The sequence below is a fragment of the Myodes glareolus genome, chromosome 24 (genome assembly GCF_982192425.1).
Source record: "Myodes glareolus chromosome 24, mMyoGla1.1, whole genome shotgun sequence".
In the NCBI taxonomy this organism is placed as follows: Eukaryota; Metazoa; Chordata; class Mammalia; order Rodentia; family Cricetidae; genus Myodes; species Myodes glareolus.
The window spans coordinates 44,706,593-44,733,614 of NC_142049.1; the positions used below are offsets into that span (position 1 = coordinate 44,706,593).

General features: G+C 42.9%; 2 protein-coding genes, 1 long non-coding RNA gene and 1 pseudogene across 6 annotated transcripts in view; 1 reads left to right on the plus strand and 3 right to left on the minus strand.

Annotated features, from left to right (window-relative positions):
* Positions 1-365: 365 nt before the first annotated feature.
* Svip (small VCP interacting protein) lies at positions 366-7,541 on the minus strand. Of its 2 annotated transcripts, none has more exons than XM_048442577.3 (4): positions 7,386-7,541; positions 5,723-5,773; positions 5,149-5,259; positions 366-559 (listed from the first exon to the last, which is right to left on the minus strand). In XM_048442577.3, exons 1-4 carry the CDS (start codon positions 7,437-7,439, stop codon positions 545-547), a joined length of 231 nt encoding a protein of 76 aa, XP_048298534.1. In that variant the 5' UTR covers positions 7,440-7,541; the 3' UTR covers positions 366-544. The 2 variants fall into 2 exon arrangements, with proteins under 2 accessions (XP_048298534.1, XP_087757434.1); XM_087901308.1 differs by lacking the exon at positions 7,386-7,541 and adding an exon at positions 6,291-6,996.
* Positions 7,542-8,002: 461 nt separating this feature from the next.
* The window catches only part of LOC148118196 (uncharacterized), a 30,937-nt gene continuing 11,917 nt past the window's right edge, over positions 8,003-27,022 (plus strand). The window contains exon 1 of one of the 3 annotated variants that reach the window (XR_015736318.1): positions 8,003-8,435. This is a non-coding gene — a long non-coding RNA (uncharacterized LOC148118196). The remainder of the gene's footprint in view (positions 8,436-27,022) is intronic. The other 2 variants (XR_015736320.1, XR_015736319.1) reach the window with 2 other exon arrangements.
* Positions 13,795-14,002, minus strand: LOC148118197 (Nuclear RNase P; annotated as a pseudogene).
* Ccdc179 (coiled-coil domain containing 179) lies at positions 17,522-21,700 on the minus strand. Its single transcript, XM_048442659.3, has 4 exons — positions 21,583-21,700; positions 20,770-20,814; positions 19,223-19,327; positions 17,522-17,683 (listed from the first exon to the last, which is right to left on the minus strand). Exons 1-4 carry the CDS (start codon positions 21,628-21,630, stop codon positions 17,678-17,680), a joined length of 204 nt encoding a protein of 67 aa, XP_048298616.1. The 5' UTR covers positions 21,631-21,700; the 3' UTR covers positions 17,522-17,677.

A 27,022-nucleotide genomic window follows, 5' to 3' on the forward strand; every position in this document is an offset into this window, starting at 1 on the left:
TCTCAGTGGGTTATAAAAATAAAGAATTCCTTCACCTAAAGTCCTTCAAATACATCTTTAGGATTTTCCCTGATAATCAGCTTAAAGGCACTAAGTCTGGAAGTTGAAGCCAAAGTCTTCCTATACAGTGAAACAGAAACCGACAGAAGGCTGTACCATATGGCTCTAAGTAGCAAGGTTACTTAGAAAGCAGAGATGATATAATGGCAAGTTCAACATTGAAGATATGTGTGGGACAAGAGCACATCATGCGTGTATATAAAATGATCCATATTTTAACTACACAAAAAATGGAAAGTTACTTCTTGCAGAAGAGAAAATAAATATAGGGAAAGTGGAATTGAATGAAAAGATGAATCATTCAGTAAGCTTGAAAATCAAAAATTTTACGAATAGTTTTAGTATAGTTTTCACACTGCTCTCAAGGGCACTAACGATACAAAGTCTGACTCTTCATCAGTCCGAAGAAGAGACACTCAGCTGAGATCCATCTGACTGCAGATGCTGGAGTTAGCGGCACAGCACTCCTCTAGTGTGTGATGCTTCATGACACCGTCCACTAGAAAAAGTAAAATAGACAGGCATCAGTCAGTACATTTTGACTTAGATTATGTAATGATATTCTAACGGACAAACAGAAAGAAAATTATGGGTCAAAATAATTTTCTTTGCAAATATCCATGAATAATACAATTTTATATTACACACAAAAATTTGAAATAAGAGAGTTGCCTGAAAATAAAGGCAAGACAATATTTTGGAGGAGATAAAAGGGTGACCTTAAATGGGCCCAGTCTCTTGGACAGATACCCTTGTTCTCTGCCCAAGGCTCCCTCATGAGCAGTCAGAATCTGTCAGAGCTAGGAATGTTAATATCCTGGAATGGGGGTGAGGACTGGACAGAAGAGTAGGTACCCTGAATCTCCCTCTGTATTGTACTACTACATGCATTATGTTGTCCCCAAGAAATGGGACCCAGAGTGAGCTGCTTTCCAATGCCCTTCCTCGGCAGACTCCATTGATCTGAAAAGCCACACTGACTCAGAAGTCACCCCCAGGCTTCTGTTGTTCTATGAAGCTTGTCCATGAGCAATAAACCCATGCCATGTAGGTCATATATGTGAGTGGCTGTTCACCAGACTCAGAAGCTGGCAGACACTGAGTCAGCTTCCATTAGCTTACATCCCAGACACACAACACAGTAAGGGGGAAAACAGCATTAGCGAGGCCACGGAATGAAAACAAAACAACAACAAAAAGAATACTTTTCTTCTTGAGCCAGGACCCAAGAAAGAGTAGTTATTAAATAATTTTGTGTTAAGATCTTTCCTTTTCTTTTTTTTCCAGCAAATCTTTTATTTTTTATTAAAAATTTCCACCTCCTCCCATTTCCCTCCTCCTCCCCCATGTCCCCTCTTCCTCCCTCTCTTGAGAATATACTCTATGTGTCAGTTTGTTTAGCAAAGTCTATGAAATCTTTGAGAGTAAGTTCTAGAAAATCCTTCAAGTAAGGACAATAAGTATTCACGGTCATCTAAGTATTATTTTCAAACTGTATCCAAGAAATATTTAGTGCTAAAGATGTTTTTACTACTATTTCAATACATTTGAAAATTAAGGGTTGACAGGAAATAACTCACTTTAATTTATTATATGACTTCTTTGAGCCTTAAATATCATGTGTCTCATAGTTTGCAAAAAAAAAGTACAGGCTGGAGTGAGAGCCCAATGTATAAAGCATACACCGCTCTTCTAGAGGACATGAGTTCAGTCCCAGCACCCACACTGGGTGGTCACTCCAACTCTGGGGATCCAACGCCTTTGGCCAGTGATGGCACCTGCACTCACCTAGATATACATACCCGCCCCCATATATGTAGTTAGAATTATAAAAATAAACTTTTCAAAAATGGTGGCAAACAGTCTATAATACATTTGGGGTATATTCTGTACTATCAATGGTTTTTAAACAAAGGTTTTCTTAAGATTAGTGTTAATTTAACATTGGGAAATCTCAATCAGGCTTTAAGTTGAAACTACAATGGAAAGATAAATATCTCTGTGCCCTAGTCTACCCTCAGAAACACTTCAGATTAACAGGAGCAGCCCTCGCTGAGACTGTACCTTGGCCATTGCTCCTACATGAATGTCTGCTATAGATCTGGTGGGGTCATGGTCCTTGGTGTGGCATTGACCCTGGAGTGGGTGTTACAGCCTTGGATAGGTAAGCCCCTTTCTGTAAAACCTTGAACACTATCTATGCTACCCCAGGAAACAGGCAGATGCCGGATATATGATGATGGAAAAGAAACATTTTCTTCATGACAAGAATCTTCCTGGTCTGAAGGATCCTCCAAACTGTGCACAGAACAAGACACTGGAGGACCCAGCCCGAGACCCGAGCCACTGTCTGTGTAGTGCTTCTCCTTTTGTTATTCCTGGGGCCACAACGCATTCCTTTTGAACTTCTTGCTTTGAGCACTGGCTAGGTGGCTACAGAGACAAAGACACACTCCCGAGGCTGCCGGTGAAGAGTGGCCAGGAGGACCACACAGTGGGCGGCAGCAGTAGGGTGTGGGCGTGATTTTTCCTTTAAGAAAACCCTGCAGGTAGTTCAAGTTCCTTAGGGATGGAGAGGGAAGAGGAGAGGGAGTGGGGGGAGTGGGAAGGTGTTGGGAGGAGGGGCGAAAATGGAAACTTTTATAGTTTAATAAACTTTGAAAAAAAAAAAAAAGAAAACCCTGCAGCAGCTTTGCAGTTTGATGCTCATGACTAAGGAAATCAGATAGATTTTGTAAAAGAAACAGCGCAAAATGAGAAAGGATAACCATGGAAATGCTTTTGTTGTGAGCTCTGTAGAGAAGCCTGAAGCAACACGAGGCGTAGAAGTAACATGAGGCCTGGTATCTTTTCAATCTACAGGCCTCAGAATGAGAGAGCTGCAGATTTAATGAAGAAAGCCTGATTCCTAGGCTTGAAGAGTGGGCTTACTAGGCTATAACATGTGAAATAAATGTTTTCTTAATTCTGACTACATGTATGATAGCTAACTCAACTAAACTTAGCGCCTACCACTCTTGGGAACTTTGTACCTCTGCTCCTGCTAGGAATCTGTGGATCCCAACATTCTTTCTAGTGCTATGATTTACTCTTTATCTTTCTTGTTTTTGAGAACACAATTGGAATTAAGCTTAGTGTCAGCTTTTTAACTTAGTAGGAAAAAGAAAAACTTAGTTTTCATAATGATTTGATCTCATTATCTATCAAAATCCCACCAGATATATTCTGTCCTCTTTTCCAGTCTAGGAAAGGATATCTATAAAATAAAATGGTGACCTGACACAGCTCAATACTAAACCCATATTTTATTAATTATTAAAGTCCACCATAAAGCAAAGCATTTTTCTTTTCATTTAATTCATTACTTGAAACTTGATGAAGTAATTCATTGTAGTAAACAGCAGAGAGAAGTGCTGTCTCTGACAGGCTTTCCTGGGCCTGAATCGACTCCACTTAGGGAGGTCCTCGCTTCTTGCCTGCCTGATCTGGCCATACAGACATAAATGCCAGAGATTATGTATGCGTGTGTGGTTCTGAGACAAACCCAAACGAAATTTCAAAGAGTAATTACCTAAAAAGCTTAAAACAATTAAGGAGACTCTGCTTTTCTCAATTATCCTGAGGCTGAAAGCAGAGTTCATGTGAAGTCACAGTATCTGAACTGTTACTTTCCTGGGCAGCAACATGGATGATAACTCCCATTAGACTACAGCCTCCTGATGAAGGACCTCCGTCACTTAGCGGGTACACTAAGGGACACAACCAGGCTCAATTCAGAAGCATAGCTATAGGGAGAAATGTGTACCACTTCACTGCTGCACACACCACAGTCTAAACTCACATATGCATAACTAAGGTAATTAGCATCAACAGAAGGACCAAAAGTTCCTACAGCCTGGAGGAGCTCAATGGAAGGTACAGGCAGGGAGATCAGTTGTTGTAGATCATCCCTGGCTATGTAGTGAGTTCAAAGCTAACATGGGCTGCAGGAGAGCACGTCTCAAAAAAACCAAATAAGCACAAAACCAAAGATCTCAAACCCTGGAGTGAGGACATTTAAACTACACATCAGAAGTTTCAGAAGAACTCAACTTCATGATTTACGTACAAGTAGATATTTGACACATTTGTCAAAATGGCAGAATTGGGTAGAGCTTGGCCTTTTCAATACTCTTTTATACTGCCTGCTTTTCTGACACACCGATGATTAGCATTACATATAAAACTTAGGATAATGTGCTTAGAAGGGAAACTTATTATTTTGGGGGAAACGAAAGCAAACCTATCCCAATATTAAAATAAATTGTCATGTCCTCTAATCTCTGCCCCCTGTGTTTTCAAGTTACCTGGGGTCTTTCTCAAAGACAGTTCCAGGGACATAGTGACTAAAATGTTAGGTGACACTATGGACCGCCAGGTGACACTATGGACCGCCAGGTGACACTATGGACCGCCAGGTGACACTATGGACCGCCAGGTGACACTATGGACCGCCAGGTGACACTATGGACCGCCAGGTGACACTATGAACCGCCAGGTGACACTATGAACCGCCAGGTGACACTATGAACCGCCAGGTGACACTATGGACCGCCAGGTGACACTGTGAACCACCAGGTGACACTGTGAACCACCAGGTGACACTGTGGACCGCCAGGTGACACTGTGGACCGCCAGGTGACACTATGGACGGCCAGGTGACACTATGAACCGCCAGGTGACACTATGAACCGCCAGGTGACACTATGAACCGCCAGGTGACACTATGAACCGCCAGGTGACACTATGAACCGCCAGGTGACACTATGGACTGCCAGGTGACACTATGAACCGCCAGGTGACACTGTGGACCACCAGGTGACACTGTGGACCACCAGGTGACACTATGGATGGCCAAGTGACACTATGAACCGCCAGGTGACACTATGAACCGCCAGGTGACACTATGAACCGCCAGGTGACACTATGAACCACCAGGTGACACTGTGGACCACCAGGTGACACTATGGATGGCCAAGTGACACTATGGACTGCCAGGTGACACTATGAATCACCAGGTGACACTATGGACCGCCAGGTGACACTCACCCTGAGTCCACCTGCTGGTGGCCCTGATGTTTCCATCTGCTTTTCCAACTGTTCTTTCTTCTTCTTCTTTGCCTCCACTGATTGGATATCCAAAATCCCCCGAGATGCGGCCTTTCAGAAAGTCAACCAAGGGCGATTACAAGGGAAAACAAAAGTATATGGTGTCTGAACGTGCTTATTTTGCTTTTTATCTTTTCATTTAGGGGTGGGAAATTGGTTTGGTTCGGGTAACAGGGCAGCATGCTACAACAGCCTTGCATAAAACACAGCCATTTTTCAATCACACAGAATTCCTCCTTCAACCTAGATCATTCACACTGATCAGCATGGTGGGTTTATCCTGAGGGAAAATGCTATCATAGGACAGTCTCAAGTCCGAAAGCCATCTAGGGCTATTTTCGCAGTAAGCAATGTAAATGATGCAGTTCATGGATACTTGGACATCATTTTGAGAGTGGTTATCCCTGAGTATGAAGTGGTGAATGCCATCATTCACTTTCCAGCATGGGAACAGGGCAGACTGCAGACAGATAAATCAACCGCTTGTCAAACAGGCAAACTATTGCGTGTTTACCTCTTTCTGTCTTCTTTCTGCTGCCTCTGCCAGCTTTGCTCTTTTCTCTTCCTAAGAAAATTCAAGAGAAAAACACATCACAGACCCCCCCCCACACCTTCACTTTAGAGACAACAAAATAAATAATGTGTAAATTGAAACAGTTTGCAAAAACTTAGTATGGGTGCAAAAGCCTCAGAAAGCAAGTCACTGTAAGAGCCCACTAAGATGTGCTGGAACTACAGTCCTAGATGCTAATGTGAGGGACCATACATATTATAGATTACTGGAGGCCAGCTCAGGACTAGCATGACCAACATGGTAAGAATACACCCACGCAAAATAAAACAGAATAATCCAGAGTTCTACAAATATTACAGTATTTATTAAATATTTGACTTTCTGAATTTCTCTCTCTAGACCAATATACCAAATTAGCACACGTGGAAATTGAGGATAATTTGGAAGTTAGTTCAAAAGGACAATGAAGCAGGCTGCAGTTAGGGGGAAACATTTAGAACCAATGGGCTGATGTTGCTATGTAGGGTGGGGAAGACAAGAAAAGAAACTCAGGGGGCACCTGTCCCACCTCTGGAGGCACCATGCATTATTTTTCTCTGCCCTTTACTTCTCTTGGGACTTCTCTTGGGTGTGATTTTAACCATTCCTTCTCCACACCAAGGACACACATCCATCCATCCCAATGAGTGTCACCAATTTTTCTAGGCACTAGGAACCCAGCCGTGAAATACAGCCATCCATGCACATAAAGCTTGAGTTCTGTAAGCAAATACACATGTGTGTGTCTGAAGGAAGTAAGTACTCGGGGAGAGATGTAATGATCATGGTAGGTAAGGAAGAGGCAGGGGGTTGCTGGCCCCACAGCATGTTTATTTAGGAGGCCAGGGAAATCTTAGGTGCTAAGTAAAATACACCAGTGGGCCCAGCGGTTAAGGGAAGAGGATGGCGGTGGGGACAGATGGCTTAACAAACGCTCACAGAAAGATACTTTTCTCATGAGCGAAACAAAATTAACATTTAAAATCAACAACAGCCACAAAGGAAAGCTGAACTTTCCCACATTAACTAAACAGTCACAGTAGTATCTATAGCCTAGTGGCTAACGGACTAATATACTTCCCTAAATTCCTCATAGCTTCAACTAATTTTTAGCCACATCAAGAAAAAAAATTATGTTATGTGATCAAATATAGACAAAATATTAACACAAGTGTACAGTTAGAGCATTAGGCTTGCTTATATTCATTTCAGAAATAATGACTGCTTTCACACAGTTATTTCCCAAATACAACAGTACTGGAAACCTCTACACCTAAAACGTACTGCTTGTTTATGTGTGAGTCAAAGCTGGGCTGGCCCCCAGCTGTTACAAACTGAGTAAAAGGAAGCCGCAGGTTAACAAAATATCCACTAAATGGCACGGGCAGCGACGCGTCCAGGACCTTCTCTGTACAGCTGGTAAAGACACGAGACGATGCACATGTCGAGAGCAGCCCCTGGGGACAGGCCAGCCCCCACCTGTTCTAACCAAGACGGGTCCGCAGGACAGACTCGGAGAGCGTCCAGCAGCCCGGCAGGTCCAGCAGCCCGGCAGGTTCACCTTCAGCCCGGCTGCATGACAACGGCCGCCGCGAGCTGGATCAGGGCGAGACATGCTACTCACCGGGCTCGGGGATGGCGGTGCGGACTCCGCGGGGCACGGGAAGCACAGCCCCATGGGGACGCTGGCACCTCTCGCCCGGCTTGGGATCTTCGCAGGGGGCTGTGGCAGGTCCCGCCCAACGACAAGCCCCGCCCCCACCTGACCCGCGGCAAAGTCCCGCCCTGCGGCGAGACCTGCCCCCATCTGAGGGGCAAGCCCCGCCCCAGGCCAGCGCCCCCAAAGCTCCGCCCAGAAGCTAGCCCCATCCCTGTCCGGCCAATGGCAAAACCCTACCCTACTCGACATAGCAACAAGCCACACCCCTCCAGGCTAACCGCAAGCCCCGCCTCCAGTGCTAACCAGCTCCACCTGACCCGGCGGCAATCTCAATTCATCCGGTCCAGTATCAAGCCCCGCCTCGGTCGCAAACCCCACCCAATAGGACTTAACTACAGGCCAACCCGTCGTCTTCACTCTGGGTCCTGAATCCCCACTATGGCAAAGCCCCACCCATCTGCGACAAGCCCCGCCTCTGCTGTGTCTCCATTGTTAGGCTCCACCCCTTCCAGTTGAGATCCGCCTGATCCACGGCTCCGCCCCATCCACTTAGCTGTCTATCAGCCCCTCCAAATGAGAACTCCCCACTCCCACCCGTCCCCTCACACCCCCTCCATCACCGCCTTCACCCCCACCCTTGGCTCTCGAGGTCCCACCCTTCGAGGGTGATATCTCAGGCTCTAAGGCTGTGCAGTGCCCAGTTCTGTGCACAGCCCACCCGCGCCAGGAGCTCTGCGCATGCGGACTTAGGCTCGTACAGGCACCTGTTAAGAAGACGGTTGGGAGAGCAGGAATTGTGGCCTCTGATCCCTGAAACTCGCAGTTCAGTTTGCTGTCAGCTGCCCTGTCTGTTTCTCCGTGGGGTCAGTGCTGTATCGCTGAGCCGGTAGGATGAGAAAACCTCCTCTTCTTCCCATCTCAGAGGCAGACGAGGGCGACTGCGTTTCCCTCATGGGAAAGCAATATAGTCCAACCAGAAAGACTTCCATGAAACGCGGCCCAAATTTCCAAACAGTAAGATTCCCCCGGCGTCTGCTTAAAACTAGATTTTGAAACGCTAGGGTCCACCCGACGTCCAGCCCATGTCTCCTCACACCAAGGCTTTGCAGTTAATCTGACAACCAGTATTTCCAAAATGCATCTGTCTGCACTCAAACACGACGCGTGCATTCTTTCTTTTAGATGAGACAGCTGACAGTTATGTATACCTTCTGACTGCTGGACTGTGTAAATTGGTGCCATTTCCATTTCTCGTTTTCATTTTTTTCTTCCTCTGTCTCCCAGCCTTCCCTTTCTGTCTGGTTGTATTTCTCTGGTCTCGTCATGGATTACCACACAGATTATGTTTAAGTGGACAAATGCTTCCAATCACATGGGTAAACACACAGAAACTATTATTTGAAGTTGCTGTGCTTCAAAATAGTACAAATATATTTCATTTTTTATTCCTTACAGACATGTGAGAATTTACTTCCACATTATCAACTTGGAACTTTTAGTTTTTCCATTTTTAAGAATTTTTACACTTTGATAGTTTCAGGTTTTGATAAATTCATGGAACTACAAAGTACAATTAACACAAATTCATCTCAAGTGTAAGGTTACTGATGACCATGGCTCTCGAGTTTTCTTCAGCTTAACCAAATCCCCATTTCTTCCTAATCATTCATCTCTGACCTCCCTATTCTTAGAGTTTGCATTAGAAATCTTTCCATGTTAAATTATTTTTCTGCCTCTTTAAGGTGTTCTCCTCCTAGCCTCTTAGTAGCTCTGTAGCACAAACTTTTACCGAGGACCACACTCAGAAATGGATAGCACCTCTAGTTCCCCATCTCTGTAGAACCCCTGAGTGTCTGACTCTCTAAGTGCCAGTCAGAAGAGGCAGATGGTCCAAGGGCATGGGACATCCTGTATCCTGACACCTTTCAGCTTCCTTCCCTTTGGTTCCTGTGCCGGCTAATCTTGGTTGCCAACTTCACACCCGATTACGTAATTGCCTTTTTCATGTTAGCCTGTGGGGATATCTGTGGAACATTTTCTTGACTGACAATTGACATAGGAGAGCCTCTCCTACTGTGGGTGGTACTATCATTCCCTAGCCAGGAGGGCTTGGGTTGTGCAAGAAAAGTAGCTAGGCTTCAACCAGGGAGCAAGGTAATAAGCAGTGTAGTTTCCAGGTTTCTGTTTCAAGTTCCTCTGTTGACATCTGCTTGGCTTCTCTAAATGATGAAGAACCACAAGCTGTTATATGAAGTAAACCCTTTCTTCCCATGTTGGTTCTAGTTAGTGTTTTATCACAGCAGTGGAAAGCAAACCAAGAGTAATTTCCAGGCGTGCAATCACTCCAACCTTTTATTGCAGTGCACTTAAGCTCTGTCTTCTTCCTAATGTAAATATTTTCTTGATTGTTCAATTCTATTAAAATTCTTCATTAATATCAGTTTTTCAATTGATATATTGTAATTGAAAGATTTATTTAATAAATGGAGGGAAACTATTTGCAATGCCAAGTAATTCTATTTCATTACTTGAGATGAAGGAGTCCACAGAAGTGTTATATGATAGTTTTATGGGAGAAAACTTGGAGAAGCTTTCTGTAAGGTGGATAGGCTATTATCTAGGAAAATATTGGTACAGCAAAGTGAAGGCTGGGATGGTCAGCTAGAAGCCTGTTAGGTAACATGAGGCTTTGTCGAGCTCTGACACAAACCCATGTGTGCCCAGTGTCATTGTTGGCACAACTGCTTCCTTCTCTGTGCTGGTTTGAGTTTCGCCAACTTGACACAAACTAGAGGCATCTGGGAAAAGGGAACTGCAGTTGAGAAAATGTTTCTATCAGATTGTCCTTAGACAAATCTAACGGGCATTATATTGACTACTGATTGATGGGAGAGGGCATAGCCCACTGTGGGTAGTGCCACCCCTAGGCCATGATCCTAGGATGGTTACAAAAGCAGGCTGAACAAACTAAGAGAAAAGAGGAGCGAGTCAGTAAGCAGCACTCCTCCACAGCCTCTGTTTCAGTTCCTGCCTCCAGGCTTGTGCCTTGTGTTCCTGCTCTGACTCCCTCAGTCATAGAGAATAGCCAGAGGTTGTGAGCTGAAATAGACCCTTCCCTTCCCAAGTTGCTTTGAGTCATGTATTTATTATAACAATACAAAACAAACTAATACACTCCCAACTTTGAGAGTAGATAAACCCTGTAAACATTCATTTGATGTTTTCTGCTGTCCTACGCTTAAGAAAGTGTGCTATAGAAGTGTGTATTGTTAATCTTTTCTATAGCAGAAAAGACAGGCATGACCTGGCAGGCAGCCTACCTGCCATGCTGTGCTTCTAAATGAGAAGCATGACACACCATGTCCCTGAGTATGCCCAAAAGTCAGAACACTGAAATCTGAAGTAGTGTGAGTAGCGGAAGCGGGCGTGCTAAAGAGTCTGCACTCTCTTGGTCTCCTTTTAGATGTTTCTCCTGGGACCTCCTAGTCAAAGAAACCAGGGCAGAATCAGAAATTTGCCTCCTGTCAGAGAGTGACTCAGATGCTGTGGTAAAGTGCCTGCCAGGGAAAGAGAGGAATTAAAAGCTTGAGTTAGAAATGTTTTGGTCTGGGTTCCTACAAATAAATTCTTGGTTTTCTATAGAGGGCCTCTTTGGTCTAGAGCTGTGCCAGAGAGCTTTGTAGAATGGACATAGGACGTTAGTGTAGGGTCAAATGTCAGAACCCACCTCCGAGTTTGAAAACTTACCAAAACTCACCAACCCCTGAGCCCCAAAACACACATTCCTAGTCACAAAAACCCATCAATTCCTGAGCTCTAAATACTGTAAATCCTCAGGTTTGACTTGATATCTCACCAATTCCTACCCTGGAAATCTCTATCCTGGATAACTCCCCCAGAAACTCTGAATAAGCCTGTCTCCTGCTCAGGTCCCTGCCGTTTCTCTCCTGAGCAGAGGCAGCCACCCTCCTGGAATTTTCCCTCCTATTAAGTCTCTTGTGTGGGATTTGCTGTGCAGTGTAACTTTGGGGTATTTCTTGGCTTCAGGCTGCCAGGATCCCTTTCTCCTCAGAGCTGTAACACTTATATAGGGGGAGCCTCTCCCTTTGGAGTTGTAACACTTCCTCTGGGAAAGCATTTCCCTTAAGAGCTGCAACACTTGTACTGGGGAAGCCTTTCCCCTCAGAGCTGTAACACAGTCAGAGCTGGACACTCCTTGTCTGACTCTTTCGATCCTATTATTACAGTAATAATCGAGCACCTACCTGAGGGAGAGAAAACACTTAAGCCATTACAAGCTTTCCTAGTGGGAGAGAGAGATGGGGAGAATGAAAAAGAAGAGGAGGGAGGGAATCAAGATGGCACTGATAAAATTCTTGCTGTGCCACAAAAGAGTGTGCATTTGACAAGAAGGAGGAAGTCAGCAAGGCACCAGAAGTGTGATCCGATGGAAGACCTCCTCTTGATGCCAACTTTATACCCATCCTTGAATGCATTGCTTGAACAGTGAAGCTTAGCAAGTGAAGAATCTCAGGCGCCACCACATTCTTCTCCTTTCTCACAGCTTTGGGCAAAGTCGTTATGATTGCTGGCAGAATCAGCAACCCAAAGTCTCAACTTTTCCACCAAATATAAATCCTACCTGTGGCGCGCATCCTGACCAGCAGGAATGAACGCCACTAAAAACGAGAATTCCTTCCCTGGTCACGTCTTTATTCGGAGCATTCCGGTGAGGAAAATTGGGGGAAGGGAAGATAGAGCAGGGACAAGAGAAAGCTTAGAGAGAGAGAGTAGAGCCCCGAGGCAGCTGCTTTTAAATGGTGGAGAGGCTTGAACGCTGTCCTGATTGGTTAATGCCATTCTGCTGGTCTGAGCATGTGCAAGCAAGGGTGCAGGCAAGGGTGCTCAGCCCCACATGGCTAAGCCAGGTATACCTCCAAACTGCAGGACCACCTGTGCCTCCAGGTGGCTCCCAACAGCTCCCCCTATTAATGTCTTTAAGAGCAATAAGGCAAAACTATTTTCCAATCTGGTCCCCACTTCATGATGTGTGGACCGATTAAAGAAAAGAAAAACAAGACACACCCTTCCCGTGCAATGGGACACTACCCTGGGAGTGCTAGGGCTGTGTCTGCACACCCTCCGCCTATGCATACCTTCCTCTATACCGTGGGATTATCTGGTCCCTAGAGGGTATGCATGGTCTATGAGCTCTTTTGAAGGCTGAGAGTCAAACTTGGGGTGAGGATACACATTCCAAGGCTGCCAAGGCCTGTGCCACAAAGACCTTGTCCCTCCTCACTTGGGCTAGCAGGTAGCACACCAATCAAAGACATACAGCACTTCCACCTAGACACAGCATGCCAAGAATATCTCTGCTCCCACCCATTCCTAAGGAAGGAAAAGGCAAAGTAGAGTCAGTCAGAAAATTGTTAAGAGATAAGAGGTTGCACAGGGTGTTGCTCAAGGCGATGGTGTGAAACAGCTGCTCTTGGCACCGCCCAGAAGGTCATCTCTGCTGCCTCCGCACGAATCTTCCACAGCAGGACACTCAGCATCCACTGGGTCATCTCTCTTCTTTATTTCTCTTGTCAGTCTTGCTGGCATCCAGATGTATGTCAGCATTCCTAGAAAAACATAAACAAAACTCTCCTCCCAAATTAACATTTAAGAGTATTAAAAACTCTCAGTGTAAAAATTCAGCACAATCAGTACTGGAAGTAGGCTGGTTTTGAACTTAGAGATCTGCAGGTCTCTGTTTCAAAAAGCAAATCTTGTTTGCCTGTACCAGCAAAATTTTGAATTAAAAATTAAGTGTAAAGAATGCAAGAGAAATCCTTTCTCTGGAGGAAGCTGTCACTGGTAGTCCCCCTCTATTGTCTAACACCAAAACAGTTGTCACTGGGAATTGAACTCATGACCTTTGGAAGAGCAGGCAGTGCTCTTAACCTCTGAGCCATCTCTCCAGCTCTGCATTCAAATGAAAAAACCTCTAGGTAGCATTGTTTTATTCCACCCGTTGCCTCAGGCAAAAGGTCCGCCTTTGTTACCTAGGATACGGTAACCAGGTTGACGCGCCTTTATTATGATAATCACGACCAGTTCTGCCTGAAGTTTATGAGGGAAAATGGACGTCGGCATTCGATCTGACTACTTCCTGCTGACAAAGGGACGTTGTGAATTTTTGGGGGATAAATGTTTTTATCTGACTAAATTTTTGGCGACAAATGTTTTTATCTGACTAAATTTTTGGCGACCGTGGCTGTGAGCGGCGGCAGCAGCAGCAGACGGCGACAGCTCTGCCTCTGAGGCCCATTGTGGCGCGCTCCACATGGCCCGAAGGCATGGCCCCGCCCCGGGCCGTGCGCGGCTCGCCGGTTTATCATGTGTGCCCTGCCTCACCTCAGGCATCGAACTCGCACCGCCGGCCGTGAATCTTTTCCAAGCTCCGGTGAGGGGGCGCATCTGCCCACCCGTGGAGGGCCCGGTTAGGGCCGCGGGGGCCCCAGTCTCAGACCTTCCCAGGGGCCGGGGAGTGACAAGCACTCAGCACGTGGCCCCGCCGGTGAGCTTCCTCCGCCCGCCCATGTTGCTATGGAAACGCGGTTCAGAGTTGGGCCCCTCTCCGTCTTTAGGTCTTTAGCAGCGCTGCTGCTCACTACGCAGCTTCCGCCTCTGCCTCCCGAGTGCTGGGATTAAAGGCGTGCACCACCACTGCCCGGCTACTTCCTCAATCAAAATTAAAGTTTTCTGTACGTGAGAGCCAGAGACTGAGCTCTCTTATCAAAATTAGGCGAAAATCACCTCAAAAACTCTGTGGCTCTTTAAGAACAAGAAAGGCAGTCTTCAAGCATGATCAAACTCGCCTCCCTACGAGACTGTTGCCCCGGTCTCTAACAGCGAGTACGGACGGAGGAAGCCGCGGATCTCCCAACCATAAACCTCGCCTTTTTTGCTGTTGTTTTTATTTACATTCCTCCTGCACTGAACTTAAGGGATTTTTCTTCCCCGTTGCTTTCTGTACCTTTTTTCAGATACCTTAACTTTGATTTTCTTTTTATTTTCTTTTCTTTTTAGGCCTATACTTTTTTCATTCTTTTTCCTCCCCTTTCTGGAGGATTTAACTGACGTCACTCACCGCTCCACGTGTTCAGAGTTCTGAAATTCACGGCTCTCTGTGTCCTGGCGCCTGATCTCAGCTTTTTCTCCCGGGCTTACAGCACGTTGCTGGGCGCTTCCTTCTCAGGGTCCCCCAGCGTAGTTGTCAGGGTCCCTCGGCGTCCCGGGGTTACGAGCACCAGTTGCGGCGCGCATCCTGACCAGCAGGAATGAACGCCACTAAAAACGAGAATTCCTTCCCTGGTCACGTCTTTATTCAGAGCATTCCGGTGAGGAAAATTGGGGGAAGGGAAGATAGAGCAGGGACAAGAGAAAGCTTAGAGAGAGAGAGTAGAGCCCCGAGGCAGCTGCTTTTAAATGGTGGAGAGGCTTGAACGCTGTCCTGATTGGTTAATGCCATTCTGCTGGTCTGAGCATGTGCAAGCAAGGGTGCAGGCAAGGGTGCTCAGCCCCACATGGCTAAGCCAGGTATACCTCCAAACTGCAGGACCACCTGTGCCTCCAGGTGGCTCCCAACACCTACCCAGAAGAGAGTTTAGCATAGAATCCACATGACCTTACAACCATCCAGCACCTTCAGACTGCTTGTCGAGATGAGATGATGAGATGACAGACGCTATTCTCCGTATGTAATGCAGTTATTAAAATTCATGGACATGAATTGAAACATGTCAGGTGATTATAAACAGCTGAGCCAAGCATGTACTAGACCTTGGGCTCTTTGACTTAGAATGCATATAATTATGATCACTATGAACTTCCGGCTGAGAGAAAAAGAAACTCAGGTATCCCATTAAATATGAATACATTACTCAGAGAAAGAGCATCATCTGCTGAGTACCTCATCACCTGCTGAGCAAGAGCTTGAACCTTCTCAGTATTTTGACCATGTTTATCTCTGTGCTCTAAGGGCTTAGGAGGCTGTGCCCTCTTCATGGCACAGAAAGTTTCAGAGATTTAAGACAGGAACCTACCGAGCCTTTTATTAAATTTCTAGCGAGGGTATAAAGTTCCATGGAGTGGAAACCGCAGCATGCTGAGACAGCTAGCCTACTGTGATGCCATCTTGCTTGTGATAGAGCCACAGAAGAGATACAGAGGCTGCTAGGTCTGATAAGGAATGCCCCTCTGGATGACTGTATCCTGGTATGTCAAGAAATCAGGACTTAGATATATACTGGCAATGTCTGCAGAGGCTCTTGCAGCAGCCCTAAAGTTAAATACCCAATGTCAGTGAAGGAGAGGTGGCATTGTACACTCCTCTCATAGTCTCCCGAGAGACAGAAGAAGAACTACAGATATTTGAATCCAGACTAAAAGGCATTTTTTTTGCTTTCATAACCCTTTTTATCTCTTTACTAGGATATTTCCACTCTTACACTCTCAGCTTCCTGAAGACATCCTCCTGTGTCTTTTGGGTACCTGTGGTCTGCAACAGACTTTTATTTACCCCAACTCTCTCAAACTGGAGTGACCTCAACCATAACATTTTTTATTACAACATATTGTTATGTTCTTTGTTAGTAGTTGTGGTTGTTAATCTTTCTCTAATTTGTAAGTTAAACTTCTCATATATGTGTACACATGCAGAAAAGAATAGACTTTGCATACCTTGGTACTAAGCGCACATCCAGATGTCCTCTGACGGTCTTGCATTGCCTCTTCAGTGGTAAGGGGGCTGGTGAGGTCCAAACTTCTTGTAAAGTTTCCATACCCTAGTCTTGGAGAGTTACTTATTTTGGAAAGTTGGGAGTAGCTTACTGCTATCAGTTGATTCCTCTGTTGTCAGCTAAATGCCCCATGTGATGATCAAGGGCTGTACATGCTGCTGGTAGGTGAATGTGGGAGATTGTGGAGCTTACTAGTCTGACCTCTTTAGACTGGCCTCACACATGCAGCTACACAGTCCCCAGCACTCAGTGTGAGTTATCTGCCTACTTGTCACACTTTTTAGCTTGTCCCTTCAGCAGCAGCTAAACTAGGTGTCTTGATTTCTTGTTCTCCTCAGTGCATCCTCAACTTAGGAAATTTATGAACTCTGCTCTGAAAAGAAATCCCGCGCTAGCTCAGAAGTATAATAAAGGGTTATTTATTTAGGGGTGGACTCACAGATCACAGTCCTCTGCACTAACCGGAAAACAGGAACGGGATCCAGCAGCCAGAAGAGAGATAGGGCACAGGCACATTCTTTACATAGGCATTTATATTATAAGAGGCCATGCCCAAGTGGGCTGGTAACTTAAAGACTACTGGCTGAAGGAGTTCCTACAGCTCTGCTCAGGCTCCCCTTCCTGGTTTGTAGCACAGTATGGAGCCTTCTTCTAGGTAGCCTGTGGTACAACCTGATAGATCAAGTTTACTTCTTATATCTTGAAAAACATGTCACGTTTGCTACTATTGTTCAATTTCTGGAAATTAGCTTTCAAATATTTCATTTTATCTTCTGGCTGTTTATCATAGTTTCTCATTTTTCTCTCTTTTTTTTTTAAATGAAATTCCTTGTGTCCCACCTTACTTATCACTTTTGAAACTGCATAGACCTGGTCAGTTCCATTTCTGGCTTTGAACAGCTGTGAATAGTTTAGACAACAGTTTCAAGTCGGACATTACTTACAAAAAAGGTATCGTTTTCCTACACTGGATGCAGTTACTATTTATTTTTCATATCAACATAGAACTTCATTTCAGTTTTGCATAGAAAATGTTCTGTGGATTTTGATTTAAGTGGCAATTTTGTTTATATTACACTTTATTTGAAGTATCAACCCAAATTATTGTAAATCTAGAGGGGATGCTATGCTGTTATTCACCTATGATCAAAGGATAGCTCCCAATATCTAAATAAGCCATATACCTAATTGCAACACTTGAAACACAAATATATTTTTAAAATCTTTACATATTGAGATACCAGTTTACCACCAAAAAAATCTACAGTGATGAGCTCTAAACTTAATAAAATTTAGAAGCCCACAGACTGGTTGTTGAGTGCAAGTTCTGTATTTATTTTGCAGAATGATGGAACATTCCTTTGATCTTTAGATGGAGCCAAGCCTTGACCTGTTGTTCAATGTCAGAATTCCACATATTTTCATCTTGAGAATAGGTTCATCTAGAACAATCCAAGCTTAATCGGTTTACCACTAAGCAGGAGAAGAACACACAGATAAAAAGAAAAGGCAGTTGAAATTTATGTAAGGAAAATTTATATAAACTATCAATTATCTCACTCTTAAGATTGAGGCCTTTTTATGCAAGCAGTTTTGCATACAACAGATCTTATTAGCCACAGGCATTCTTCAGTGTATAAATCAGTCACTACACGATATCCAGGAAATTACATAGTGTTCACTGATAAAAAACAAAAAGGGTTGGGACAATGAGATGTCTCAGCAGATAAAGGCACTTTCTGCCAAGCCTGACTTTTGAGTTTGATCTCTCTAACACGTGTGAGGGGAGGAGAGGATCAACTTCTGTACAGTCATGTCTTCTTCTGTCTTCCACATATATCCCTTGGCACATACATGTTCATCCAAATGCGTATACTCCACAATAAAAAATAATTTTTACATTTAAAACTGGATTTATATCAAGACATTAAACCATGTGGTGGAACCTTGAATGTATATTACTAAGTGGAAAGATCCACTCTTAAAAGCTACATGCTAGGTGATTTCTACTGCATGACAATCTGCATGCTATGTAGAGAAATAATAAAAGTGATTGCATGAGAGTTGAGGGAAGAATGGACCAGTTAGATGGAGTGCAGAGAATACTATATTGTAGATGAAGTACATGAAACTGATAAAATAGCTAAAAATTTATGTATGGAACATAACCATTGTTTGAAGATAGCCAGGGCTCACCAGTCAACAGAAAGCAAATTAGATTTTAGAAAACTGGATTTTCAATCTGATAAAAAGTAATTCTGACATTGTAGAAAAGTGACAGCTAACCTCAGGTACCCAAGGGACTGTCAGGTGGGAAAGCCGCCAGACTTCTGCTGAGCCACAGAACAAGCAGTTTAATGCCATTATAAGTGACTTGTATATAGCCCTCATTCTGAAAGCATTTATTCCTGATAAACTTATATCAAGGCCTGAATAGCTCAGCATTTATAGCTCCAGCTCTTAGATTCCCAGTACCCGCATTAGGGGGGTCACAACACCTGTCATGCCAGGGGACATGACAGCCTTTCCTGGCCTCTATGGAGACCTGGACACACATAGCATCTACTCACACAGACACATTCACATAAAAGTATATATATATATATATATATATATATATATATATATATATATATATATTTAAATACATACTTTAAACTTTAAAAAGTTGCAACCAGTGTAGAGAATTTTCTAAAATTTCAAGTGGTAATTATAGGCTAAATAAATTATTGTTTAGGATATTTTGTAATTCACTTTTAGGATTTAAACAAATCAGCTCAGAAAAAACAAACAGACAATATGTCTTGAGAGCTCAAACTCCATGTTCTCAGCAGGAGACAGTTGCTGAGTAGACTTGAACCATGATAATTTGGTAAAAGGAATATTAAGGGTCTCCCTGGAGTGGCATTACAAATTGTTGCAGAGAAAATGAAAGAGTGATCAGGTGCACTGCAAAGGAGGATGCTGGTAGCACGTGAGGACTGTCCATTTCTGGGAGCGCCAGACACTTACTGTAATTCCTGGATCTGGAATGGGGGCAGGCCTTGCAAACCTTTTTTCCAATTTCCTCTTCTCCTTCCTTAGGTTTTGCATGTTGTGGATACGTTTATTCAAAGACTTAAGGAACATTGAGAAACAAAACCAAAAAACATAAAGAACCTTTCAGATCATATGAAGCTAACATGTGCTTCATTTTTGGTTTGTGTCAATGAAAATGATCAGAGCAATGCACAGTCTACTTAGCTAATAGAGGCAGGGAAGAATCACAAAACAAAACCCCAAGCTATTTCTTTTTAAATTGACACCCTCCGTAGCATCAGGAGGACTGCCAGAGGGCCTTGTTCACTCTTGATTCTCATTAATTAATTAATTAATTATTTAATTAAACCATTTCATTTTTCATAAACCCAGATTCATGATCATGTATTTTCAATTTTATTTTGAATGTAATTTCATTCCAAATGTTCAAATGGGTAGTCTTATTACATGCTTCATTTCAAATACCCCATGTCCATGGAAAAGTGGGTTTATTTTTTAATCTGGCCCCCCAAACCCAGCCTTTTATGTCACCATTATGTGGCATCTGTGAGTACCATAAACCCAAAGAATGAAAACCGAATGCTTTGAAAAGATGGCATGCAGTGTAGAGACAACTGCTGAAGGAAGAGTCAGTGTGATGCTCTGCACACAGTGACCGGCATTCAAATCAATGAAAAGTTTGTTTTCCCATGATGCAAACATTACCCTCCTGTGTAAGTAATGAGAAGATCCTCCGTGCGTGGGGAGGACACATGCACTCAGATGCTCACAGTAGCACTGTCCATTGTAGACGGATGTTGAGCCAACCCAACGTGACAAACAAGAAGGGGCATAATGCGCTGTGGTTTGTTCCACAATAAAACATTAAGCAGCAGTGGGGATGAGGGAACCGCAATTATGCACAGCATTTACTAAGGAATCGGTGTTGTGCTTTGTGACTCATGTTTATAAAATTCAAAGCTAAGCAAATGTCACCAGTGCACTTAAAAAGGCACATATGTGGCAATATATTCAAAGAAAGTGGCTAAAAAACTATTTGAAATCATGTTTATGTCTTTGAGAGACACAGGGAGCTTAAATGGAGGTTGCCTCTGGGTGGATTTGGGGACACTCACAATGTTTCAATTCCATAAGAGTAATATCTGTTTTATTACTCTATTTTACAATTTATATATGATATATATATCATGAAGTATGTATAAGTTGTATACACACACATGCACACACACACATATATACACATACACATATATACACATACACATATATATACATACACACATATGTATACACACACACATATATATACACACACATATATATATATACACACATATATATATATATACATACACACACACACATATATATATATACACACACACATACACACAACCTAATCAAGACCTATTATAGTAGTCCCAGGACTCCAACTGTCTGAGGAATGTATTGACAATGTGTCTAATTATTGACAAACATACATGCAAGCAAAAGTTAAAAATATTTCAAACAAAATTTACCTGCCTGGTAGAAACATCTGAAGGGTGTTGCCTTCTTGTTCCTTCCTATGCAATTTGTAAAAATGCACACTACGTCAAAACAAAGCAGAGAAGAGACCTATCTCTTTAAAATTTATGTTATAAGTATCACTGTAGGCCAGAGGCAGGACAAGAGAAAGAGCAATCGAGCATAATTGAAAGAGGGTGGAGAGCCATTTGTGAGCCATATTATAGGGGGCAAACTGAGTGGGGGCTTCAGTTCAGGAAGGAAAAGATGTATGAAACCCAAAAAGTGTCACAATTGCATCGGCGTGTGAATTCTGAGCAGCCACCCTGAGTGCATGGAAGAGTGGGTCTACTTTTAATCTGGCTCCCAAATCCAGAAAACTGGAGCTATTGAAGTCATGGGCACAGGGAGCAGTGGGTGTTCTTCAGGAGTCCCCCACCTCTCCCACTCATAAAGTGTCTTTTCAATTCTTCTCTTCCCAACTTTAATCAAACTATAACCTTAAACCTTGAAGGTAAATGTCCACTCCATATCTCAGTATTGAGAACTTGCGTGTGCCCCATGCTCCTCTTTTCTCTAACCCCACACCTCCACTGTGGGTCAGTCCATCAGTCAACACAACTAGTAGATCAGGCCCAAGTCAAGCAAGCACTGAGGTGCGTCCTCCTCCTCAGGGGTCTTCCTAGGATCCTAGAATCTAGTCTCTTTCTCTCAAGCTTTCTAAATCCCGAACTGTCTTCAAATTGGAACCTTGGATGGCTGTAGCTGACTGCTTGGGCTGCAGGGCTAGGGCAAATTTAGCTAGAACAGGGCCTCAGAGGACTCACTGGGTAGACTTGGGCGGGCTCCTCATCTCGAACACGCGGCAGACACATGCTGCAGAGTCGTAGGGTGCCCTAGGCACCTATTGCCTAAAGATGGGGGCCACTCATGTCCCTGCATCCCTGTCCCACCCTGTCATCACAATTCTCTTTATTTTCTCAACTTGGGCCCCGCCCTTTACCTAAATCCAATGCCCAGGAGGCTGAGACACAGCTTCTGGCTGTCTACAAAACCCCAGGCTGCTGTAATGAGCCCCTGGTTAATGCATCTAACTCAGAATCCGTGTCTGTCTCTCTGTTCTGATTCTAAACACTATCTTCTGGCTGTCTACAAAACCCCAGGCTGCTGTAATGAGCCCCTGGTTAATGCATCTAACTCAGAATCCGTGTCTGTCTCTCTGTTCTGATTCTAAACACTATCTACTCACTCTTTCCCATCATGATTTCCAGCTAGACCAGTCCTGCTCCCTACCTCTGACCCCCTGTGACTTTCAAGGGGGGTCAAGGATTGGTTGTGTGGTGAATATGGCTGCCTTGCACTCAGGCTTTTTGCTAAGGTGAGTCCCTCAGCACAGCTCCCCACTTCATGTTGGTATGCTAGGCATTTTCTGCTGTCCTGCTGCAGCTGTGCTCAGATCCTGAGGCAGGGCTGAGAGCATGGGCACAAAGAATCGTCTTACCACCAGATGAGTTTCACACAAGCGGAAGCTCTGAATAGATTGACCTGTCTTCATTTATACTTCAAAAACAAACGTGTGTTTCCAAACTTTTAATTCAAAACAACTTTTAAACCAAAAACGATGCTCAGTATTTTGCTAGTTTGGCTAAATATAGAACCAGGCACATCCTGTCCTTACAAAAGCAAAATGGTGACAGACATAGGCACCATTGTCAAGAACAACAATATCACTAAAAACTTAACAAAGTATATTTACAGAAAGAGGGGTGATTTGCCATAAGCTGCTTGCATAGAGTTAACTTGTATGTCTGTAGCTGTTCCGTGTCCTATAAAAGGGTCCTGCAATCCTAAGTCTCTCTACAAAGGGCGAGTTTGATTAGGCACTCTTTTTTTTCCATCATGCCTCACCATTACTAATGTTTGTCTTTTCCCAGAGTTGGGAGTCATAATTGATGTGCCTATTAACTTTTATTGCCTCTGATTCTGTTAGCACTGAATCAGAAATGCTCCCAGGGTCTGGAGGAACAGCTGTTATTTCCAGATTAGAAACCAAGAAGCATCAGTACCTAAAGAATTTTAGGAGAAAATATTTGAGAAAAAACTGAAGTTTCTTGGCATGATTACATCTGTCTCATGCATGACTGATAGAGTGAAACTAAAACTACCAAGAGAATCATCATCATTATGAGAGGGAAGAGAGTGTGCAGTCTGTGTGGTCCCAGAAGTGCTCTGTGTACTCAGAAATACTACGGTCCACTGGTTCTTTCCAGGTGGGAGACCATCTCCGTGGACTTTGCTTCATGGAAACTCATTGGACAAGCATTCGTCTGCTGACCTGAAACTAAGCCATACAGATCCCAATAATTTTCTATTTGTGCTATGCAGAATTCTCCCCAAACTTCTCATTCCAGTTTTTTTTGTTGTTGTTGTGATAAACACTAACTCATGGATGGAATGAAAATGGCCCCCATAAGCAGATATATCTGCATGCTTAGTTCCCAACTGATGAACTCTTTAGGGATGTTTAGGGGGTGTGTCCTTGAGTAGGTATGTCTTTGATGGAGGAGGTGTGTTAATGGGTGTCTTAGTTAAGGTTTCTATTGCTGTGATGAAACACCATGACCAAAAAGCAAGTTGTCAAGGAAAGGTTTATTTGACTTACACTTCTCCATTGTAGTTCATCACTGAAAGAAGCTAAGGCAGAAACTTGAGCAGAGCAGGAACCTGGAGACAGGAGTTGATGCAGAAGTCAGAGAGGGGTGTTTCTTATTGTTTTTCTTGTCATGGATTGGTCAGCCTGTTTTGTTATGGAACCCAGGATTGCCAATCTATAGATAAAATCAACCACAATGGGTGTGAGTCTTCCAAATCAATCACTAATTAAAGAAATGCCCTACAGCTGAATTATGAAGGCCTTTTCTCAATTGTCTCCGTTCAGATGATTCTATCTTGTGTCAAGCTGACATAAAACTAGTTAGGACACTGGGGGTGAGCTTAGAGATCTCAGAAGCCCACATCAGGTTCACTGTCTCTCTTTCTCTGCCTAATACCTAAGGATCAGGATGTAAAGCACTCAGCTACTTCTCCAGCATCATTTTTGCTTGTCTGTTCCCATGTCCCTTGCCATGATGATAATGGACTGAAACCCTCTGAAACTATAAGCAATCCCCAAATCAAATGCTTTCTTTTATAAGAGGTTTCCTTTGTCACGGTATCTCTGCACAGTAACAGAACAATAACCAGAACCCCCTGTTACCAATTTTGTCAGGCGATCTTATCTGTTTCCACTTTCCAGGTGGATCTACATATGTTTTTCTTAGGGTCCACCTTATTACTTAGCTTCTCTAGGATCATGAACTATAGGATCAATATCCTTTGTTTATAGCTAGTATCCACTTATGAGTAAGTACATGCCATATTCATCTTTTTGGGTCTGGGTTACCTCACTCTGGATAGTGTTTTCTAATTCTATCAATTTGAATGCAAAATTCAAGATGTCATTGTTTTTACTGCTGAGTAGTACTCTAATGTGTAGATGTTCACATAATGCTGCTATGAATATAGTTGAACAAATGCCTTTGTAGTGTGATTGGGCATCTTTTGGGTGTATGCCCATAATGGTATTGTTGGATCCTGAGGTAGGTTGATTCCCAATTTTCTGAGAAGCCATCATACTGATTTCCAAAGTGGTTGTACAATTTGCATTTATACCAGCAATGGATGAGTGTTCCCCTTACTCCACATTTTCTCCAGCATAAGCTATCACTGGTGTTTTTTTAATCTTAGCCATTCTGACAGGTGTAAGATGGTATCTCAGAGCTGTTTTGACTTGCATTTCTCTGATGGCTAAGGATGTTGAACATTTCATTAAGTGTCTTTTGGCCATTTGAGATTCTTTTGTTGAGAATTCTCTGTTCAGTTCTGTACCCTATTTTTTAGTTGGTTTATTTAGAATTTTAATGCCCGATTTCTCGAGTTCTTTATATATTTTGGAGATTAGTCCTTTGTCTGATGTGGAGTTGAAGATTTTTTCCTCTTAGTAGGCTGTCTTTTGTCTTATTATTTGTGTTCTTTGCTTTACAGAAGCTTCTCAGTTTCAGGAGGTCCCATTTATTTATTTTTGCTCTTGGTGTCTGTGCTACTGGAGTTATATTTAGGAAGTGGTCTCCTGTGCCCATGCATTGAAGGTTACTTTCCACTTTCTCTTCTATCAGGTTCAGTGTGGTCAGATTTATATTGAGGTCTTTAATCCATTTGGACTTGCATTTTATGCATGGGGATAGATAAGAATCTATTTTCATTCTTCTACATGTTGACATCCAGTTGTACCAGCACCATTTGTTAAAGACACTTTCTTTTTCCATTGTATAATTTCGATTTCTTTGTCAAAACTCAGGTGTTCATTGGCATGTGGATTAATATCTGGGTCTTCTATTTGATTCCATTGGTCAACTTCTCTGTTTTTAAGCCAGTTCCAAGCTGTTTTCATTACTGTAGCTCTGTAATAGAGCTTCATGTCAGGGATGGTGATGCCTCTGGAAGTTCCTTTATTGTACAGGATTGTTTTGGGCATCCAGGGTTTTTGTTTGTTTGTTTGTTTCTTTTGCTTTTCCTTATGAAGTTGATTATTGTTCTCTCAAATTGTGTTGGGATTTTGATGAGGATTACATTGAATCTATAAACTGCTTTTGGTCAGATTGCCATTTTTACTATGCTTATCCTACCAATCCAAGAGCATGGGAGATCTTTCATTTTCTGGTGTCCTCTTCAATTTCTTTCTACAGAGACTTAAAGTTCTTGTCAAATAGGTCGTTTACTTCTTTGGTCAGAGTTACCTCAAGAGATTTTATGTCATTTGTGACTTTTGTTAAAAGTGATGTTTCTCTGATTTCCTCTCAGCTTCATTATCATTTCTATACAGGAGGGCTTCTGATTTTTTTTGAGTTGATCTTGTATCCTGCCATATCAGTGAAGGTATTTATCAGCTGTAGAAGTTCTCTGGTAGAGCTTTTTGGGTCACTTATATAAACTATCAAAACAACTTCAAATAACAAAAGTTTGACTTCTTCCTTTCCAATTTTATTCCCCTTGAAATCCTTTTGATTATATTTTTTCCTTCCTCTGACTCCCCCCAGATCCTGCTCACATTAGTCTTGAGTTTATTTGAGAAAAACTCAACTTTTAAGTAAGTTTCAGTGATGAAAAGAGCTCCTTTCTACAATTCTTATGATTCTTAAAATCTCAAATTGTGAAGAAGATGAGGTGAGAAATAGCGTGGTGTACTGAAACTCATTTGTCACAGACTGTCCCACTTAGCACATGTAGAGACTGTGCTCTTAAAAATCCAGATACGCTTTAATTTTGATTGCCATATTGTTTTCTACACTAAGTTTTAATTTTGACAACAAGAAAAAATCTGCAGAATCTACATATGCTACACAGCACTGCGTTTATATGCCATCCATGATTACCCCAGGTTTAAGCAGCAGTGAAAACAGATAAAGTGGAGAAGACAGACTTGCAGTATGAAACAGTCTTCTTGGTTCAAAGACTAAAAGTCAACTTAATTTACATAGTTGTATTTGTTTATAAGTTATGTATACCTAATGCAAGAAGCAGTCTGCAGAGGCTAGAACAGAGTGTCTAGGCCCCTGGAACCTGAATTATACATAATTGTGAGCCACTGTGTGGGTGCTGGGAGCAGAGCTCAGATCCTCTGCAAGAGCAGTAAGTACTCTTTAACTACTGTACCATCTCCCCAGCTCTGTTAAGTGTTTTCCTTTGTTCTGCTTTAGATAGATACACTGCATCTCCATCTTTAGATGGTAACTTGGGGCTTATACTGCTGTGTAGAATTTCAGGACTCAGGACTGATCTAGTCAAGCATGTACAAATGTTGGTTTTTCTGTTAAATTTTGTGAGGGTGATTTTTTTCCTGAAGTTCAGGTTTACATAAAGAGAGGAACACGTCACTCAAGCACAAAGCCTCTTTGTAATAATTCCTGAGAATATTTGAATATTTTTCAAATCTCTTTAGAAGTCAGAATCTACCTACTTTGAATATACCAATTGCTTCCTTAAACTGATAACATCCAAGTACTTAGCTTGATTACTGTATCTTCTTAGTGCTTCCAGCAGGTGGCACCAAAGCCACAAAAATTACTGAAGTAAAATTTTGTTGGCCTGGAGGGAATAAAATTATTTTCTAGCCAGAAGGTGGCACTAGAAGACTTTGTGTGTGTGTGTGTGTGTGTGTGTGTGTGTGTG

Bases quoted from the DNA above. Each gene is read 5' to 3' on its own strand.
- Svip (XM_048442577.3), bottom strand. From the start codon at position 7,439: ATGGGGCTGTGCTTCCCGTGCCCCGCGGAGTCCGCACCGCCATCCCCG. The intron at 5,774-7,385 runs GTGAGTAGCATG...GAATTTTCTTAG, and splicing joins CACCGCCATCCCCGAGCCCG to GAAGAGAAAAGAGCAAAGCT. The intron at 5,260-5,722 runs GTAAACACGCAA...ACTTTCTGAAAG, and splicing joins CAGAAAGAAGACAGAAAGAG to GCCGCATCTCGGGGGATTTT.
- Ccdc179 (XM_048442659.3), bottom strand. From the start codon at position 21,630: ATGTGTCTGCCGCGTGTTCGAGATGAGGAGCCCGCCCAAGTCTACCCA. The intron at 20,815-21,582 runs GTGAGTCCTCTG...CAAATTGCATAG, and splicing joins AGCCCGCCCAAGTCTACCCA to GAAGGAACAAGAAGGCAACA. The intron at 19,328-20,769 runs GTAAATTTTGTT...ATGTTCCTTAAG, and splicing joins CAGATGTTTCTACCAGGCAG to TCTTTGAATAAACGTATCCA.